General features: G+C 39.5%; 1 protein-coding gene across 1 annotated transcript; it reads left to right on the top strand.

Annotated features, from left to right (window-relative positions):
• Positions 1-393: 393 nt before the first annotated feature.
• LOC141780056 (NACHT, LRR and PYD domains-containing protein 3-like) lies at positions 394-16,178 on the top strand. The gene is made up of 11 exons (XM_074655121.1): positions 394-659; positions 2,561-2,847; positions 3,727-3,834; positions 4,937-6,788; positions 8,925-9,098; positions 10,724-10,867; positions 11,307-11,474; positions 11,603-11,776; positions 11,877-12,050; positions 12,348-12,394; positions 13,808-16,178. Exons 2-11 carry the CDS (start codon positions 2,571-2,573, stop codon positions 14,335-14,337), a joined length of 3,648 nt encoding a protein of 1,215 aa, XP_074511222.1. The 5' UTR covers positions 394-659; positions 2,561-2,570; the 3' UTR covers positions 14,338-16,178.
• Positions 16,179-21,678: the final 5,500 nt, after the last annotated feature.

The raw sequence follows: 21,678 nt of genomic DNA, 5'->3' as shown, positions 1-21,678 counted from the left end.
GTTGTCCTTGTTGTGGTATAAAGATAATCTGATGATGCTGAACACCTTCAAGACACTTTAGGATGTCTTGCTGACACCTTCCTCCTCCGTTTGAATAAGCATGTCACCACTGCACTGAACAAGACCGGCCAGGCAGACCTAGTGAGACTAATCACAGTTCATCACGGATCTGGTATGTGCTGAAAAGGCTGGCTTGAAAAACTATGTAGCAATAAACACTAATCATGTACACATTTAATTATAATGCACTTTGATTTCTTCATTTGAAATGATGCTGCACCTGCGTGGAAGAGTCCAAAGTAGGCAGGTCTTGCATTAGGACCCAGAAAAGAAGCTCCAAACTTCCCCTGGGTCTTCCTCCTGCATTGCAACACACCTGAGAGTGGTGTGACTGTGTGCTTTGATAGCTTCCTCAAATATAAAAAATTATGAACCAACCAATACTGTGTCCTCTGTGGTTTGCATTTTTAGATTCGTCATGTGAGGTGAGGAACTAAAACTTGAGTGATTGCTTAGTGCACATCAGCCAAGAAACATGGTGTGCGCTTAAGTATGATACTGATATTCTGTAATCCACCTGAGGCACACATTGAATCTATGTTTTTTTCCAGGCACCTACATGTCTCTGACTTGGGGGAATCGTGTTGTAGTTCATCAAGGTAGGTTAATATGTTTATTTTATATATATTTGATGTAATGTTTGCTGTAATGTCTCTTGTATTTTGGTGTGCTTCTGCTTTGTGTTTCAAAAAGCAGAAGACCAAACTGTTATGCAACTACTAAACATGAAGCCATTGTTACAATAAGTTGTTGCATACGTCATGAGTACTAAAATATACTGTCAGTAAGATAATGGTTGTTTGTTTGTTCAATCTTACGTTCTCTGTGGTAGGTCCTGAGACAGACCGCATGTATCCTTGGTTTGCCATGAAAGATGACATTGACAATGACTTCAGCTCATCATGACTGAATGCCAGCTCTACCATGTTGCTGGTGTTTGATTTATGACAAAACAGGTTTTCCATGTTGTAAGCAGAGCAACGTGGAACACTGTGAAAGTTATAGTCTTCAAATGGGCAGTCTCAATTGAAACACTTGCAGGTAGCCAAGTTTCTATTACAGCAATATAACTATAGTCAAATGACTGAAGGTTGTGTCATAAAACAGATTAATCATACATAAAATGATATGTAAAATGGAAAGAGCGGAATGGTAAAAAAAAGTTCCAAGTTTCAGCATAGCTATCCAGTTAGCTCAAGAAATCTACTGCATGAAACTCTGAAATTCAATTCAATTTATTATACCCCCGCAACAACGTAGTCGGGGGTATATAGCGCTCCGTGTGTCTGTCCTTCCGTCCGTCCTTCCGTCAATCCTTCCGTCCGTTACACTTTTGTTTCCGGAGCAGAACTCGGAAACTATTTAACTTAGGAATTTCAAATTTGGTATTCAATTCAATTCAATTCAATTTATTTTTATATAGCGTCAAATCATAACAGAAGTTATCTCGAGATGCTTTATATATAGAGCAGGCCTTAGACCGTACACCATAGTTTAGAGACCCAACAAGATCCACCAAGCGCGCTGTGGCCAGGAAAAACTCCCCGTTTAGTGGGAAGAAACCTGGAGCAGAACCGGGCTCTGGGTGGGCGGTCATCTGCCGAGACCGGTTGGGGAGAGAGAAAGAGAGAGAGAGGCAACTACAATAATAGCACAGCAGCTGTAATAACTAATACAAGTAGGACTAATAACAAAAATCAATAGCAGTGGATGTAAAAGAGAGATAATACAACTATCGGAATGATATCATTGGGTCGTCCTCAGACGGGCTTTCAAGCTGAGCTTCCAGCAATCTCAGTCCTCCATACATCTGGCTAGCTCGCCAGCACTGTCCAGCATGTTGGTGTGGGACGTCCCTGTGATCGATGCCCGTGCGTTGGTTCCCACAGCACCAGCATGCTTGCTGGGAGTTCTTGATGTCTTTGGCAGTGACCGAGAGGTCTCATTCTCCAGGCTTGTACGATGGTTGACAGTGTGCTCGAGTTGCCTTTTGGGGGTTTGAAGTCCAGGGTGCCCAAATGTTGTGAAATTTTGGCCAAAAACTGTGATTCTGAGAATTTTGACCTCATTTTCATAAGTCAGTACTCAAACCGATTAATCAATTATCAATATCTTAATAGTTGACAACTTATCAATAAATCAATAGTTCCAACAGGGCAAAACCTTTGGGCAAAACCTTTGGACCTACTTCAGTAGGGGTCAAGCAGTGAGCAGGGGGTATGTGAGCCATGCTCCCTTTTGCCTTGTTTTTATATAGCATCAAATCATAACAGAAGTTATCTCAAGACGCTTTGCGTATAGAGCAGGTCTAGACCGTACTCTATAATTTAGAGACCCAGTAAGAGATCCCTCATGCACCAGGTGCAACAGTGGCAAGAAAAAACTCCCCTTTAACAGGTAGAAACCTTGGGCAGAACCAGGCTCTGGTTTAGTTGAGATCAATCAATCAACTACCTGAAGTTAGGTGACTGATTATCAAACTGTCCTCTCATGTGATCAGGTGAGCACTGATGGCATCACATGAGGAGCTCCTCTTGGGAGTACTGCAGGACTTGGGGAATGAGGAGTTCGAGCATTTCAGGTGGCTCCTAAAGAAGGCTGAAGTAGACGACTTCCCAGCTATCCCAAAGAGCCGGCTGGAGGAGGCCAACAGGCTGGAGACGGTGGACCAGATGGTGCAGACCTACGGCCTTCCTGGAGCTCTGCAGATCACAGTGGAAGTTCTGAAGAAGATCCCCAGGAATGATTTAGTGGAGCGTTTCTCCAAAAGTGGTTTTGAACCCAACAGTAAGACAGAGTTGGAATCTAATTTCACATTAGCCTCCTGCTAATGACATGAACTATATTGAATCTTTAATAGGCCAATCTGACACTAAGCCAAAACAACTGAATAATTCCATCATTATGAGCAAAAATATGGAGTCAGATCAGTCTCAATACTAATGAATGCAGAAGGATTCACAAATACATAAATGACTCTCGCCACAAAAATAATGATTGTTATTCGGACCAGGTAGCCTACCTTCGGACTGCGGGAACAAAAGCACTCCTCCTGAGCCTGTCTAGTTCAAAGCTGTGGTTAGCATCATAGCTAGGCTACCTACCGTTAGCCCAGCAGAGTAGGGGCAGGTCTTCCTGCAAGTCATACATACCCTCGTGGGGGCTCACTCTGATTGGCTGATAAGGAGGGATCTGATCACATCTGATTGGCTACAGATAATTCCCTGTTGAAAAAAATGTGTGGATCAAGCGACATCAGGGGCGTCTCATAAAACCCACACACAATCCAATGAAGTTCACACATGAAAAGCAGTTTATAAATGTAGGTTAAACAGTTTGTATATCAATGTAACATCCAAATATGTTTTTGATGAAAATTGCAAATACTTTTAAATACATATATTTGTGGATTTCTGTTATATTTATTTAAAACAAGACATATTTGTGTGTGCATCAGAAATATATTTCTCAGCCTTCATTTTTTATATGTATTTCTTTACATTTATATGCAACGATAATTATTTTTGAGTGCATTCAACGATATTTTTGTGGAGAGAGTCATTTATGCATTTGTGAATCCTTCTGTGTGCATTCATTAATATTGAGAGTGATCTGACTCCATAGAAAAAGGAAACCATCCTCTCCCTCTCCCTTTATCTCTCTCAGAGGATGCCACTGATGTTGGAGAGACTTCAGAGAACACAGGAGCTTCTTCCATTCAACAGGCACAGGCAGCTCCTCACCCTGCCACCGCGCCTGGGGCTCAGGATGAAGGTGAAGCTATTTCAGTTTACAGTTTGGCCACTAATGATTTCATTCATTGTAACCTCTTAAGAAATATTTTAATAGCAATTTCATAGAAAATGAGCTTCGTAGGAAATGTAATGCCACCTGGACTATATTTTGAAATAAATAACACCAAAAACCTTTTATATTTAACATATCTGTAACAGCTTGCTGCTAATGCCAACTGTTCAATGGGCAATTCAAAGCACTTGATTAGTGTTAAGGTCCTGACACATCAAGCCGACGGTCGGCCGTCGGACAGTTTGGGGCCGTCGGTGAGCGTCTGTCGGCCTAGTTTTTGCAGTGTGTCCCGCAGCGTCGGCTCTAGTCTGCCTGAGGTTTTTTGGCTGATTCAGCGGCCCCCGTCGGTGAAAGAAATCACTCTGATTGGCTGTTCAGCTTAAACCAATCAGTGCACGAGAAGAGAAACGGAAGTGAGGAAAGCAAACCAACGAGTAAAGTAAGACTCTTCTCATTTTCCATCTTCATCTCATCTGATCATTCCAACACACGGATATTTTCAAAGCGACATGAACATCTGGAATGAAGCTAAGTGTTGAGTGAAAGTGGTGTGAAAATGCTCGGCAAACGCCGCTTTGTTTCATGTACGTATCATAACAACGGCTTGTATATCTGCCGTCCTCGGTCTTCCTGTTTTTTTTTTAATGATGAATACAGACTACCGCCACCTGCTGGTGTGGAATGTTATTTCATCTCACGCAGGTGCAGAACGTACGTGCTAACTGGCCGTCGGCTGTAGTTTTTGCGGTGTGTTCAAATGCAACTTGTCGGCCAAGACAAAGGCGACGTGGGACGACTCAACAGTCGGACTTCATCACCACTAGTTCTTAGATTTTTGCTTGGTGTGTCTGGGCCTTTAGGGGAAAACTGTAGTTTTGGTTAAATATTGAAAAGCACAAAACAGGACGTTATCAAATTTTCAGAATATTGCCAAACCACAATCTTTCCCTAACCATAACCATGTATTTTAGTGACTGAAAACATAAAAACACATGAGACAAAGGATGTTGTAGGATCCAGGAGTTGCACAGCCCTGCTACACTGAAGAATGTGACCTTATTCCATACAGATTTGATGGTGCCAAGACCAAAGCCTTCACGATCCATCACATCATACCAATGCATTCTCCAGTCAAACCTCCAGAACAAGTACATGTGTATACCAGAGGGGTTGTCAAAGCAGAAGGATAAGAAACATCTTGATGATATCTACACGGAGCTCTACATGATAGATGGGACTGATGCAGATTTCAACAGGTACCATGAGGTCAGGCACATTGAGATGACCTCAAGAAAACCGGAAGGAACCGAGAGATCGATTCAGCACAACGACATTTTCAAACACCCTTCTGGAGAAAACACACCGGTAAGAATGGTGCTGACCACTGGGATTGCAGGAATCGGAAAAACGTTCCTTGTACACAAATTCATCCTGGACTGGGCTGAAGGAAGAGCCAATCAAGATGTGCATCTCATGTTCCCGTTCACCTTCCGCCAGCTGAATTTACTGAAGGGCAAAAGGTTTCGTTTGGCAGAGTTCATTCACAAATGTATCTGCGAAAGTCAAGATATCAAAGAGGAGGCTCTTAATTACATCTTCACAAAACTACAGGCTTCAGGAAACACCAACTACGACAAGAGTAAATTCAAACTTCTGTTTGTGCTTGATGGGCTGGACGAAAGCCGCCTTCAGCTCGACTTCAGTGGCATGAAAGATTGTTCTATTGATGAGCCACTGTTGGTGAGTGATCTGCTGGCGTACCTCATCCAGGGGAAACTGCTCCCCTCTGCTCGCCTCTGGATAACCACACGACCTGCAGCAATCAATCAGATCCCTCTGGACTTTGTTGACATCATGACAGAGGTGAGAGGGTTCACTGACCCACAGAAGGAGGAGTACTTCAGGAAGAGATTCAGAGATGTGCAGATGGTCAACAGAATCATCTCCCATATTAAGACATCTCAAAGCCTCCACATCATGTGCCACATCCCGGTCTTCTGCTGGATCACCGCTACAGTTCTGAAGCAAATATTGGGAGAAGATGAGAGAAAAAAAATTCCTCAAACTCTGACCGAAATGTATACAAAATTCCTTGTGTTTCAGATGAAGCAGACAGCACTGAAGTATGACACAAATAAGAACATAGAGATCATCGAGTCACTTGCAAAGCTGGCATTTCACCAGTTGGAGAGAGGTAATCTGATCTTCTATGAGACCGACTTGAACAACAGTGGCATTCATCTTAGTGAAGCATCGGTGTACTCGGGGGTGTTCACACAGATCTTCAAGGAAGACGACGGGCTGAACGAAGACAAGATGTTTTGCTTTGTGCATCTGAGCATCCATGAGTTTTTGGCAGCTCTCTTTGTGGTCCTGTCACTTTTTAACGACAGAAAGGATGTGATGGCTGAACCGCAAACACTTCTCCAACATCTGCGGGTGCTTTTCAGAAAAGCATCCGCAACGGAGATCTGTAAGAAAGCTGTGGACAAGGCCTTGCGGAGTCCAAATGGACACCTCGACTTGTTCCTCCGCTTCCTCCTGGGCCTTTCGTTGAAGTCGAATCAGGATCTCTTACAAGGCCTGCTGAAACAAACGGGGACAGGCGCAGAGACCAACCAGAAGCTAGTGAAGTACATCAAAAAGAAGATCAGGGAGAATCCCTCACCAGAGAGATGCATTAACCTCTTCCACTGTCTGAGTGAGCTGAAGGACAGTTCCCTAGTAGATGAGATCCAACATTACCTGAGAACAGGAAGCCTCTCCAAAGCCCCTCTCTCTCCAGCTCAGTGGTCAGCCCTGGTCTATGTGTTACTGTCATCAGAAAAAGACCTGGATGTGTTTGACCTAAAGGAATACTCCAAATCAGAGGAGGTTCTGATGAGAATGCTGCCATTGGTCAAAGCCTCAACAACGGCACTGTAAGTACTTGTTTTAAGTTATTTAAACACTTGCATACACAATATTTGTATCACTTTATGCATTCACATTATTTTGAGGGATCTGGAAAACATTAAAAGAACAACTACTCATGTGGTCTCTGACACATACAACAGAGGGATCTTGCAACCTACAGGCGCTTTCACAAGCCAACATTTTAAACAAACTCTGGTGCGGTCCGTTTGGGCAGTTGTGAATGCAGTAATCACACCCTGGTGTGAAAAACCACCGGTCTGAGACTGCTTGCGAGAGGTTTATGTATTATTTTGTGTATTTATTTCTGTATTTTTGCATTTATTCATTTATTTATTCATGCACAATTTTCCCTTTGCATTTCACCCCTTATTCATTTCCAACTTATTTATTTTTGTATTCTTTTCTTTATACATTTCTTTACACATTTACTTTAACATTTCTTTATACATTTCTTTTTACATTTCTGCCTCATTATGCAAATGAGGGGGCTGTCACTCAACACGTCATAAAGGGGTCAGAGATTGCCAAACTATAAGACTTCCTTTCATAAAGATTGCATGCATGTTAACCTTTAATACCACAGTTTCCATCACAACTGACCTGGACTTCTGCAGAAGTCTGATGTTTGCTTGACATTTGGACTAAAGAGAACATACAGAATATGCTAAATAAAGTCCACAAAAACAGTGATGTTTTATAAAGTCATTGGAGATAAACTGGAAGAGAAGGGATTAGTGCGCGTAGTAGATCAGTTCCGAGTCAAAGTAAAAAAACACTTTGGATCTGCTACTTCGTACACCTAATTTTTCTTTTAAACATTTGAACCGCTCTGATTCAGACTAGCCAAACGGACTATAGCTTGTGAAAATACACCCCAAGGTAGTGTACACTGCAACCACACTAAATATCTATCACAACAAGGGTATTATATATATATATATATATATATATATATATATACATATATATATATATATATATATATATAAGTTAACGCAATAATAACTTGTGAACACAAATATGTTTTAACATCACTAATTTCTTTAATGCATTAACACAACTTGTGATTTTTAGGTTGTAGCGACTCAGTTTTAAAGCTAGAGTGAAGATACTGGTATCATATGAAACTAGAAAACATAATGAATCCATTGGTATCAACTAAATAACCCTCCAAACTATTTTAAATTTTAGCGAGGAAAAACTGTCATACCCATTTTCAAAAGGGGCCCTTGACCTTTGACCTCCAGATATGTAAATGATAATGGGTTCTATGGGTACCCACGAGTCTCCCCTTTACAGACATGCCCACTTTATGATAATCACATGCAGTTTGAGGCAAGTCATAGTCAAGTCAGCACACTGACACACTGACAGCTGTTGTTGCCTGTTGGGCTGCAGTTTGCCATGTTATGATTTGAGCATATATTTTATGCTAAATGCAGTACCTGTGAGGGTTTCTGGATAATATTTGTCGTTATTTTGTGTTGTTCATTGATTTCCAATAATAAATATATACATACATTTACTGTACATAAAGCAGCATATTTGCCCACTCCCATGTTGATAAGAGGATTAGATACTTGACAAATCTCCCTTAAAAGAACATTTTGAACAGATACAAAAATGTGTGATTAATTTGCAATTAATCGCGATTAAAAATGGACAATTATACGATTAATTGCGATTTAATATTTTAATCGGTTGACAGCCCTAAAATATATTTTACTTTATTATGATAACATCATAGCAAAATGTTGCTTTAATTTGTTTAATGCCATTGAATGAAATGACTGGTCCTTGGGATTCTATGTAGATGGGGTATTTTTGTTCCAACACAGTCCAACACTTTGCAAAGTGAGTTTTGATTTAAAATATTTTAGCGTCTGCCCACATCAACTAGCTGGTTCTGAGTCCATGTTTATTATCGTCACTCCTCCAGTTTCCCCAAGACGCTAAATATCAATGCTGTACATATCCATTAGTCACATGATAGCCAATGTCTTGTGAGATGGCTGACTGACTGAATTTTATATTTTGTGCACATCTTAATTCATCTGCCTTCTGAAACATATTTTATGATATAATATTTGATCTTAAAACAGAATAACTTTCTTATTCCGCTCTGTCTACCTGTAAATCAGACTGAACCAATGTGAGCTCTCACACCTATCTTGTGAAGCTCTGGCTTCAGTTCTCAGCTCGCAGTCCTCCAGTCTGAGAAAGCTGGACCTGAGTAACAACAACCTGCAGGATTCGGGAGTGAATCTGCTCTCTGCTGGATTGAACAGTCCACACTGTAAACTGGAAAATCTAAGGTCAGTATACCTGAACCTATTCAAAAGATGTGCAGAATTTCATCTGCTTATTAAATGCTAACCATTGCTATAATTACTCCAGTGTATTATCCATTCATCTGACCTGCTTTACATGAGTATTTCATTAGTTGCTCTCGCTGATGCATCTGTTATTGTATTTTACTACTGCAAAATACTGTGATTGAAGCAATAGACTGTTGAGGCCAATAACATGAGTGCCTAAACTGATTGCACCCCATAATAATCCACTTAACGCAACAGAAAGTGTAACTTTGGCAGTTAAGCCTCTAGAAAATAAATCTCATGAGATCTTTCATGGAGCTCCTTAGGATGCTTCCTGTACTCCAGCTAATCTACACAGTATGCCCTGGGTTTGCAATATGTATTTTGTAAGATTTCAGGTTTAAGAAATATTTAATTAGCTATTTAATGTACACTATGACGTAAAATTCTAAAATTGGAACATGTTCTATAGACGGGTTTCTGTGCTACGTCATCACAGAGATGTCCGTGCAGCCAGGGGGCAGAAAGCACGGCATGTCTAGCGGAGCCAAGCTCTAAAGCAGAGATGACGAGGAGTTGTTCTGCAGTAAACTGCACCAACCGCAGAAAAAATAGATTGAAAATTTGTATTATTCCGAGGCGATCACATGGCTTTCCTAAAAACAGAAGGAGATTATGGATCCAGGCCTTGTGGGCCAAAGCGTTCTAGTCACACAGCGCTAGCAAAGCAGCGGGTGGTCACAGCGAGCTGTCGTGCTCCACAGATCGATAGAAATGAACTGATCAACAACAGGTTCATCGACTCACACTCTGAGGAAATATTTAGATAGATTTAGCGAATATGCCTTAAAACTTAAAAGTGATGCAAGACTTCATTACATCTTTAAATTGCTGTAATATTAGGCTACTACAGCGGGGGAAAGATCACTCCAGTACGCCGTATGTTACATTTTGAAGGGAAGACGTCTGGTAGTCTACCGGGGCAGCTGCGTGTCAACTACAAGCGGCCGTGGAAGCTAACATCAGCTAACGTTTGTTTAAATTTGAATCACACATATCAGCAATACTGTATTGACTTTTGGCGTTACGTTTCCGACTGATGGCAAACACTAACGTTAGCTAGCAACCAGCAACACGCTATTTAGTAGACAGCCGTCAGGGGTCTAATGTTAATGTTCACCTGCCCGACATACAAAGCGCTGCAGTGTGACTGTTGTCTCCAGTTTTATATTGAGGTTATACCTGTTGAGGAATCGCTGATGAAAAAGTGTCTGGCGGCGGTCATCAAGAGGGTCTCACGTGACTCACTTGAACTTCGACCGGAATGTCAACCGAACAGACCCTGGTCCCCCAAGTCAAAACTTCTGTCTGATCTAACGTTATACCCATTTCATAACAGGTGATAGTAATAAATAATTCTCACACTAATACCTCATGGTATCTGGTAACAGCCAGATTGTATACAAGAAACCCGTCTATATGAACAATGGATATCAAAGTAAAATAGGCCAGTTGCAACAAAGACAAAAAAACAAAAAAAAACAGAGTTATCACCTTAAGTTCAGAATTAAGAAGAAAATAGAAAAGTATTGTACAAATTATTGATACACTCCCACATGCAGGTTGTCAAGCTGTGAGGTCACAGAGGAAGGCTGCGGTTCTTTGGCCTTATCCCTGAGCGCCGACTGCTCCCATCAGACAGAGCTGTACCTGATGATCTACAATCTACAATCACCAAGAATACCAGATGGGAATGTGTCATATAAGTACAAGACAAAGAAAAGGGTGCCAATCACAAATTCCATGTACAGTATATTATTATTCATTTATTATTAACTTACTCACATTTTAACTTTAGTGGCTTTTAAAATGAGTGTCTTCATTAGTATTTGACAAAAAATATTACAATGTAGCGTGATTATAGTTTGAGTTGCAGTTCAGGGAAAACTGCCAATACAACACTGTGAGTTTAATTATATTGTTGTGTTGTTGTTTTTAATTAATTTAATTCCACAGGAATTACTTTTTCAGGAAGACTGTATATAGGCTATGCCATAATCTTCCCATTCTAATTTCATAACAACAAAACTTCTATACAACAATTCATAACAATTGACATATGTTACATATTTCTTGCTGTATAGTACATTATACTTTACTATGTAGTATGACAATGGCATTTTTTGTATTGCCATTTTTTCGTAGACCAATGTACTACTCTGAGCGGAGTACAGAAGACGTGCGCTGTCACAAGTTGGGACAATATTGCAGTCTGAGAGAGCTGGACCTGAGTAACAACAACCTGCAGGATGATGGACTAAAGCTGATCTCTACTGGACTGGAGAGTCCACACTGTAGACTGGAAACTCTTAGGTCTGTTGACTGTTCTGCCACTGTCTCTTTGTTTGTTTCTATGTATAACAATATTACTAAAAATGTCTCAACCCAACCAAAATGGTATTCTCATACAAAAGAATTAGTCATCACTAAATATTCTTCAGTCTCAGTTGGTGTAACCTGTCGAAGAGAGGCTGTGGATATCTGGCCTCAGCTCTCAGCGAAAAGTCCTCCAATCTGAGAAACCTGGACCTGAGTAACAATGACCTGTATGATACAGGAGTGAATCGGCTCTCTGAAGGACTGGAAAGTCTATCTTGTAGACTGGAAACACTTAGGTCAGTAATCCTGAATCTGTGATTTTACATAAAGATGATCAAATGTTAATTTCAGCATGAAAGTGGTCCATGGAGGATTTAGCATGTACTCTCTCAGCAGGTTGTCAGGCTGCCTGGTCACAGAGTTAGGCTGTGCTTATTTGGCCTCAGCTCTGAACTCTAACCCGTCCCATTTGAGAGAGCTGGACCTGAGCTACAACCATCCAGGAGACTCAGGGGTGAATCTCCTCTCTGCTGGACTGGAGGATCCACGGTGGAGACTGGACACTCTCAGGTATAAACAGTTCATTCGCAGATTGCCTCTCATGCAGAGCTTTCTGGTAACATAACAAGCTGCTTAGTGGCTACTTCAGATGTTCTCAGCTCTTGATCATCAGTGGCTCTTTTTTATTAGAAGCTATAATTATGTTAGTTGCATTAGTCTCTTCTGCTTCCCGGCCCCGGCCCTCTTCCTGGGTACGTATATACTATACTGACTGCCTGCATACACAGACATGTTCACACATGTTTGTCGATGTGCACCATATTGAAGGAACCTCATGTCTGTCTGTCTGTCTGTGTCTTTCTTCAGTGTTGATCCTCGTGGAGAGTCCATGATCTTGCCTGGGCTGAGGAAATGTAAGTTCTTTTTCCACTTTACCCAAACATAAACACAAAGCTCCTCTCTTGAGTGATCCATGATCACTTGTATGGGGTCACAGGAATATTTGTTCCATCTGTTATCTGTCATCTGTTCTGTCTATCGATGTGCGTCGCCATCACTGATTGAATTATACTGTATTTTTAACAATCTAGAACTTCAAGTTTTTTCCTTGGGAGTCTTTTTCTACATAAGTAGATCTGTTTTATGTGGATCAAAGAATGCTTTTGACCCCTTACTATTCCGCCCTCTTTTCTAAAGGGGTAGTGTGTCAAGTTGTTGTAGTCATTAATAAGAAATAAAAATGAATTAATAAATGAATTAATCAATTAGAATAAATTATGAAACTGTAACGGTTGATACCATTTGTTACACAGACTTGGTGCTAAATTTAACAATTTTTTCCACTTGAGAATTGATAAAAATGATCAGTAATCCCTCCAAAATACCACATTGAGACACCAAGACTTAGAGGAACACCATAGAAAAAGCCATGCTGTGATTTGGTTTCAAAGACTTTTGACATTTGGAGATTTCTGCAAGAATTGCATTTTTCGGCGATTGGATGGCGAGCACTTGTGTTGTTTAAACTGCTCAGAAACCCCCTTATTGTCAATCTACCTAGGAGAGCCATCCATCCTCTGAATGCTACAGGTCTCTAGTTTGTGGCTGTAAAGTTTCATGAGGCTGTGATTATCTTAGAGGTCACCACAGGTCATTTTATACAGTGAGGTCAATGAAATGGCTCCTATGGGGACTAACATCATCACTACCGACTTTTTTACATTTTGCTAGTGTTGCTCGGACAGATTACTGCTTTACCTTAGAAAAATTTTCCAGTCACAGGAGGCCGATTTAATTAAACATGTGGAGGCTGAATGGTGATTGAATGTGTTTTCGGGCGATTGAAGGCGAGGTTTGGAGCATTCATAAGGGCGATGGACGTAAACCTGAATGACCTCCCTGTCGTCATTTATACATGTAAAGAGACAGTTGATGACAGTGGAGTGATGACAGGAATCCAGCAACCCCCCCACCAACAGTAACTGTTATCACACTGATTGTAATGAAGCCAAAGTAAAGGGAGAGAGAAGGGTGGTTACAAAATTCCTTGACCCTTAACTTGTGATCTCACTTGTGGTGACATGTAAATATTAAGGCCAGCGTTTGGAGTCGTTTTTGCGTCCGAGTGTGGACGGAGATATTTGAACAATGAACAAGATTATAGCATTTAGCTCAAAGCATCATTGAGCCCAACTACAGCCTTAGAGCTATTAGCATGGCTGTAGACTCTTAATCTACCTGCATCGTCCCTGATTTCCATGCAAGAAGCATGTCGGTTTTGACAGTTGCACTTCAATTACAAACTGTGTCTCTTTTTTTCCTGGCAGACGCCTGTGACCTCACACTAGACCCAAACACAGCACACAAGAGGTTCCTCCTGTCTCATGGTGACAGACAGGTCACAAACGTAAGACAGGAGCAGCCCTACCCTGATCATCCAGAGAGGTTTCAACACAGTTACCAGGTTCTGTGTACAAACGGTCTGACTGGGCGCTGTTACTGGGAGGTGGAGTGGAAAGGACCAGTTTTTGTAGGAGTGACATACAGAGGAATCTGCAGGAAAGGACGGGAGGATGACTCTCTGCTCGGGTTTAACGACAAGTCCTGGTGCTTAGACTGCAACAAGAACACTGATTGGCACAACGGAAAGGGCAAAGTCATACCTACAAAATCCTTCAGTGCTTTCAACAGATTAGGGGTGTATCTGGACTGGCCTGCTGGCGTTCTGTCCTTCTACAGAGTCTCCTCTGACATACTGACCCACCTCCACACCTTCAACACCACATTCACTGAACCCCTCTATCCTGGGTTGATGGTTCTCGGCTCTGATTCATTTGCATTATTGTGTACGTCTTAGTGACTGTCCACAAGTTGCCAAGTCGGTAACACTAACAGCCCATCCGTTAGGCCTCCCTCCAAAGCCACTCCCCCAAAAATGACCATTATGTACACAAACATAGCATAATGAACGGAAACAACGAACACGGCTGTGGAAGACTCAGGTGACGCGCAATTAGTGCACGGTTGGAGTGCATGCAGGTAGACAGGCAGTCAGGATGTAATGAGAATTTCAACAACTAAAACAAAAAATAAATATAACAAATACAAAAAAAGAAAAAAAGATTACCAACCCTAGCTTTAATGAATGCAGATGCCAGAGACTGTTCTGTTCAGTTTAGCTCATGGCATTCTGATAAACAGACTTTATCCAGTGGTGTAGGAAGTATTTAGATAAAAGTACTCAATGAGTAAAAATGCCCCCTGTGACTGTTATGTATTATATCATTAGATTATTCTTACTGATGCATTAATCTATAAGCAGCATTTTACTGTTGCAGTAGGTCGAGGTGGAGCTAATTGTTAATCTATGCATCCTATTTTACAAGATCATTTTCTGTGTAAAATCTTAATTAGCAAAGTATGTATAGTAACTATAGTTGTGAAATAAATGTAGTGAAGCAAAACGTACAATATTTCCCTGAGAAATGAAGGGGAGTCGAGGTATAAAGTACCTCAAATTTGTACTTCTGTACAGTACTTGAGAAATATAAATAAATAATGTAAATATACTTAGTTACATACATACATACATACATACATTTCATTCAATTAATGCTGAAAAAGCAGACGTTATCATTGGTCCCTGCATGCACAAATCCAGCCATAACCTGGTTCCATTGTTAGCAACATCAAGTCTATATGGTGAAAAACTTTGTCTATTTAGGTTTGTAGATTTCTCCTAAATTCAGCAGAAGTTAGCATTAGATAATGCCTCATTTGAATATTTAAACATACAATTTCAGAAAACTTGGAATACTGGGGTAGTTTCATAGTTACGTATATCAGTTAGTTAATTGTTTTACCCTCTTCACATAGTGTCTATGGAATATTACAATCCATATCTTTAAATGCTGTTTTCTCAAATTGAGTTTTTTCTTCATTCAACGTCTGATTTATACAACATTTTATCGCTAAAAACATGGCGTAAAATGGATTTTTTTTTATTGCTGTTGATATTTTCTGATTTATGGAGTGATACAAAGAGATATCCAAAATCACCTGAGTAAAAACTTTTGACTCTAATATGTCAACTAAATGAAACAAGAATGTTGAACCTGACTTTATCCAATGTTTACATTTCTGTACTGGAAATGTATATAAATAACCACATATTTAATAAGATATTCCCTCATTTGCATATTTAAACATACCATTTCAGAAAACTTGCAATACAAAAAAATAATTGTCTTAATGTCAGTAATCAACTGCGGAAGTTTCATGTGGATATCTACTAGTTAAAATGTTTACCCTATGTCTCCCCTTAAAGATACAGAAGTTGTCCTACACACCTTTATTTCCACACATCTGGACTCCTGCAGTGGTCTTTAAACAGCTGGAAACCAGAAATCACTCAACAGGCTCAAACTATTTCTTGTTCACGAAGAGGGTATTGAGCCAAATCATTATCTTCTTTTGAACAACTTCTTCAATTAGCCTATTAGTCTATTATACCTGGCATCTTATTAAGTTTTCATGCTGCCACAGATTTTTTTAATGTTCTGTCTGAGTAACTGATTTCTATCATGTTGATTTTATTGATTGATTTTATTTGTTTGGTGAAAATCATTGTAATATTGGTTTGAGAAGTCAAGAAACATCTATATCTGTTGCAACTACATTAAAGAGTGTTAAAAGCCACGGCTACATGTTTCCATACTGTTTATGAATACTAGTAAAGTAAAGGCTAAAGTTTACCATGGTGCAGCAAGTCTATTCATCCTGTTAATACTACAGTTATACTACTGATAATAATATTAATATTCATAATATTAATTCAATGCCAACTAAGTCCAGACTGTTGAGGATGCAATCTGTAGCTGAATGAAATTTACACAATCCCGCCATCTAGTGGCCAAATGAGAAAGGTGCAGATTTAAGGTCAAAGTCTGCGTTTTCACAAAATCTGGGCCGAGGTGTATAAAACTTCTGAGAAATGCTCGTAGAAAATGTCCTAAACTTTCACTCCAAAAAATAATTTGTAAAGAGAAGTTTTTAGGAGCTTTCTTTAAGGAAGCTAAAATAAGTAAGGCCTGTCTACTCACAGTGGCCTCTCACAGTAACACTGCCAATAGAAAGCCTCCAGAGGTGCTGTTTCATGGCTCCATCGCGTCAGTCATCACAGCTTCATACACACCTTGTCATCATCAAGATAATTATTGAGGAAAATAAATCTTAGTTTGGGATATGATTCATTACAATCTTTAGTAAGTTGAAGAAGGATATAGTGAGCTGGTCCTATTAAACCCCTTAACCCTCCGCCGGTCCGCCGGCTGCTATTCTGTCATTAAGAGGTTGTTGCGAAATAACGCTCCAAGTTTAACGCTAAATTTTAGCCATAAGGAAAAACTGGCATGTCTATTTTAAAAGGGGTCCCTTGACCTCCGACCTCAAGATTTGCGAATGAAAATGGGTTCTATGGGTACCCATGAGTCTCCCCTTTACAGACATGCCCACTTTATGATAATCACATGCAGTATAAATGTGTTATTGTCTTCTATTCTAAAATGGTGTATCTGAATATTTCTGCATACTGGGGTCTCTAAACAGTGTTGAATTACATAAATTGTAAAGCTGAGACTCTTGTGGATCCAATGAGCCTAACTGTATTCATGTCTGATGATTTTAGTCCCCATAGTAGACATTTCATTGCAGTGAGACCATTTTTTTCACAGTATAAAATGACCTGTGGTGACCTCTAGGATAATCACAGCCTCATGAAACTTTACAGCCACAAACTAGAGACCTAGAGCATTTAGAGGATGGCTTTCCTAGCTAGATTGACAATGAGGGGGTTTCTGAGCAGTTTACACAACAGACGTGATCACCATCCAATCACTGAAAAATGCAATTCTCAAGGTCTTGGTGTGTTAATGTGGTATTTTGGAGGGATTATTGATCATTTTTATCAATTCTTGAATGGTAAATTTGGCACCAAATCTGTGTAACAAATGGTATCAACCCTAAAATTGCTGCAACAATTTACGAGACATAATAGAGCATGGGGATGACTGTCATATACTTCTATCATGATGTTCAAGATCTGATACACTTTCACAATTTATTTTATTTTATTTTTTAATTAATTAATTAATTGATTAATTAATTAATTAATTACTTTGTATTTCTTATTAATGACTAGAACAACTTGACACACAGTGCTGAGCTGCATCTCAAATTAATCTTCAGGTTCCCAGCTTTCAGATGATGTACACCACTTCAATGGGCCATCTACTGTTGTAAAAAGTTGAAAACTCATTAAAATGATATATATATTTTTTTATAATAATATAATATTTGTATTATTGATATACATGTGTGTCATGTGAACACAAGTAAGAATAATGTTAACATTTAATTGTATTCATGCTGACTCCTTCAGGTCATGAATTGGATCATTTATGAAAGATTTAACATGTTGACTCTGACAGTGTGTCTCCTGCTTCTGATTGTGTGACGCTGCCATCTGCTGGCGACTTCTAACTGGCTTAGAAAACCACTAACACCAACACCACTACACCATTCTTAAATAGGAATAACAACATTTTACTCAGAAAATTTTAATACATGCTGCCCCAGGGCTGGTGTGTACTTTATATTAAGGTCAGAAAAATAGTGCTGCAAAAGTAGTTGTAGTAATAGCAATACTATATTATAAAGTACTAATAGCAGTACAAGTAGTTGTAGCAGCAGTAGCATTTACATAGTACAAGTACTAGCAGTAATAGTAGTATTCATTTCATAGAGAACTGAAGTGCCATTAAAGGGACACTCCGCTGAGTTCACACATGGCGTTGAGTTCACTCGTCATGAGGAGCAGAATGTCCTGTGAGGCTCTGGAGGAGCTTTCTGAAGTCTGAAAAAATAACCCTGATGATGTCATCATCATCATCATCATCAAAGAAGTGGGAAGCAGGGAGTATTTAATTGGAAGATGCTAAACCCTAAATGTAGAGATCCAGTATTTTGAGATCTTGACCCACATCAGGGACTGAGAGTCAGGATATCGCATTTTTTTTTTTCTTGTGAATCCCTCAAATCTATGGAAGTGCATTACTTAAACACTGATTACTACGCAGTACTCTGAACAATTTAAGTAATAAATTGGGTATTTTCTTAATATTTTTTTAAATGTGAAATTTGAAAGTAAAGCCTGTTAGCATGCCTCTCCAGACATATTGGTTTGTATCAGTGGAACTATACTGCTGTTACCCTGGGGACAGGTTGGTTTTTATACTGGTCTCATGCTTCACAGCACAAACAGATTCATATCTTCTTATTATTTTTAATTTAATTTAATTTAATTTAATTTAATTTAATTTAATTTAATTTAATTTAATTTCATGCCATTTTATTTTATTTCATTTTTATTCATTTAATTTTATGTTATTTTACCATACTTCATTCAAGCTATTTGCTGATATGATAGCTAATGTTCTCATCTCGCCTTGTGGCTGCGGTACTGCTATTAACCATCAGATGGTGCCTGGGAGCCAGTTTAATTTCCATTCTAAGGTGATTCAACCCTGTAACATCACAAGCATAATTCACTTTAAAGTGAATGCTGTTAGACACAACTGTCACCACTAGCAACCACATTACTTTTACCACTGTATCGCTAAATGAGTCTCCATGCCTGCCCACCGTGACTTGAGTGATTACACTACAGTACACTAGAGTAAGCAACATGTGTTAAAGGCAGACTGATAGTGCAGAAGTGAAGTGTGTGGGTAGATCTGCTTCTACATTATAAAGTCAGTGAGAACACTAAATAACTGCTGGAGGTGTTCACAGACTGGTGGTATGTAACAGTACCGGAGGATCAGCGGGGGATTTTACCACTATAAAAGAACCTGAATCAAGTGTTAACGCTGTCATATAATACCTCTTTAAACGGTGTGGAAAATGCATGAATTTCATTTGGTTTAGGAAATACGGTATGATAACTTTGAGAAAATATGATGTATATTTGACTCCAGAGGAAAGAATGGGGATCTATTTCCATCATGCTCCCCAGTGGAGGATGAAATGTCTCTTATCTGGCATAAAAGACGGTTAAAGCACAGTCTGCAGGCGACATGATGTACTGTATATGGCACCTGCTAAACACTGACAGCACATTGGTGTAGTGTCATATTGTGACAGCAGAGGGTGCAGTGGTGCACAGCTCCGTCTGTTCTCTGTGTTTGTCCCAACAAAGGAAAGTCAACTTCAGAGGGCGGCCATGAGATCCTTTATTTAAGTCAAAGTAGAAATACCACAGTGGAAAAATTCCACTACATTACAAGTCAGTCATCCATTGAATATTTTACATTTCAGCACATTGTAATTCAAGTGTTCTGAGAGATAACTAGACTTCTGCACCTCCTCATGTCTCTGTTTTCAGGCTTTAGAAAATCTAGCCCGTGATGGGAGACTTTGGCCAATCACAGGTCATTTCAGAGAGAGAGAGTTCCTATTGGCTGTTTATTTAACAGAGGCAGCTGTCAATCACTCACCAACTCTGATCAAATATGAATCAATATTCTGTTACTGTAATGCCTATTCCTCTCCTCAAATGTGTTCAGAAACATCTTGTAGTGTACTGTTTAGCTGTAAAATGAAAAAGTTTGTGAAAGTAACAGAATATTGATTCATATTTGATCAGTGCTGCCTAGTTTGACCGTTTGATCAGAGTTAGTGAGTGATTGACAGCTGCTCAGAGACGGCTGACTCCAGATTGGCTCTGATTGGTTGTTTTCCTCCAGTCTGTGAAATCGTGCAGATGTCATTAGGAGCACAGAAGGACACCGGAGGACACAGAGGCACGCAAATGTTTTTCAGACTACCTGTCTCATGCACTGTTTTCTGATCCAGGCAGCCCATAAATAACTGACTGGGTTGTTTCACAGTTCGTGGGTTGGTAGGAACTCCAGATACCCAGATGGATGTACACAAGCACTGAAAAAGTGAGATTTTCATGATAATACTTTTTATTTCAAGTATTGTACTTCGCTATACATTTCAAGTCACATCCATTACAGAGTAAGAACTAAAGTAACGTGAAAAAGCAGAGAAGAAGCCGCAGGTGTGTCAGCACGGTCAGGATATAGTGACCGTTTTATAAAAGTTACTTTTTTTTAATCATATTTGTCCAATCTGCCTAATGCAGCTTTAAAGCATCAAAAGTAAAAAAAAAACAAATATACTATTCAGAATATTACATTATTATACATTACATTATTGGACTATTATTACTGATGCATTAATATGTAAGCAGCATTTTAAGGGTCTATATGGTCAATGTGGAGACATTTTAACTACTGTCTTAACCAAGTTAATGCAAAATAACTCCAAACTAGAAGAGGCAACATTTGCTGAGAAATATCAGCTTGCCTGTGCTGAAAATTGCAAATGCAAACACTGTAAACAGGTTACAATGTCTTCAAATGTTCATTATTTGAGATGCACTTGAAGTGGAAGCAATTTATGTGATTCAATTTAATTTGACTTTGATGTGTCCGTTGAAGTGCGAGTGCACAAAATCACTCGGTCTGAACTTTCCAACAATATAAATAAACGTGTGATTACAAAAACTTGAAAAGCTGAATTAAGGTGTGAAAGTTGCACGTGTGGTAAATGTACACAGAAACATATAGTATGAAAGGGCTGACGAGGGTATGAAGACTCCACCATTCACTTCCATTATAAAAGAACTCCAAACAAAAGCCGGGTACCTGGAACTACTTTTCAAGGAACTAAAAGGTTCCTTCAGTCCACTGTTGTCTGCGTTTCCACCGCGGTCTAAAGACCCGCGAAGATTAGTCCGCTGACGTATGAAAAAACAAAACATGACATGAGACGAGGGCTGCAAATAAAATAGGTTTGTCTCACTGCGACAATATTTACTGCTGCATATATTTACTGATGCAGGTTGGATGGAATTTATGAAATGCAGAGGACGAAAATGAAACTAAGAGGGTCTGTCTGCACTGTAAATCATCTGTTTGATGGTTATTTATTTCTGCTTTAAGAACGTGCCCGCTGAGAAACTATCAGAAAATAACTTTTCTTTCTCTCATTCACAGCAATGCCGCGCTTTCTCCCTCTTCTAATGTTACCGCTCTTTCTCTTTTTCCCTCTGTCTTTTTTTATAATGAGT

The sequence above is a fragment of the Sebastes fasciatus genome, chromosome 13, assembly GCF_043250625.1.
Source record: "Sebastes fasciatus isolate fSebFas1 chromosome 13, fSebFas1.pri, whole genome shotgun sequence".
In the NCBI taxonomy this organism is placed as follows: Eukaryota; Metazoa; Chordata; class Actinopteri; order Perciformes; family Sebastidae; genus Sebastes; species Sebastes fasciatus.
Note: the sequence above shows the minus strand (reverse complement) of the source record. Positions and strands in the feature narration are given on the sequence as shown.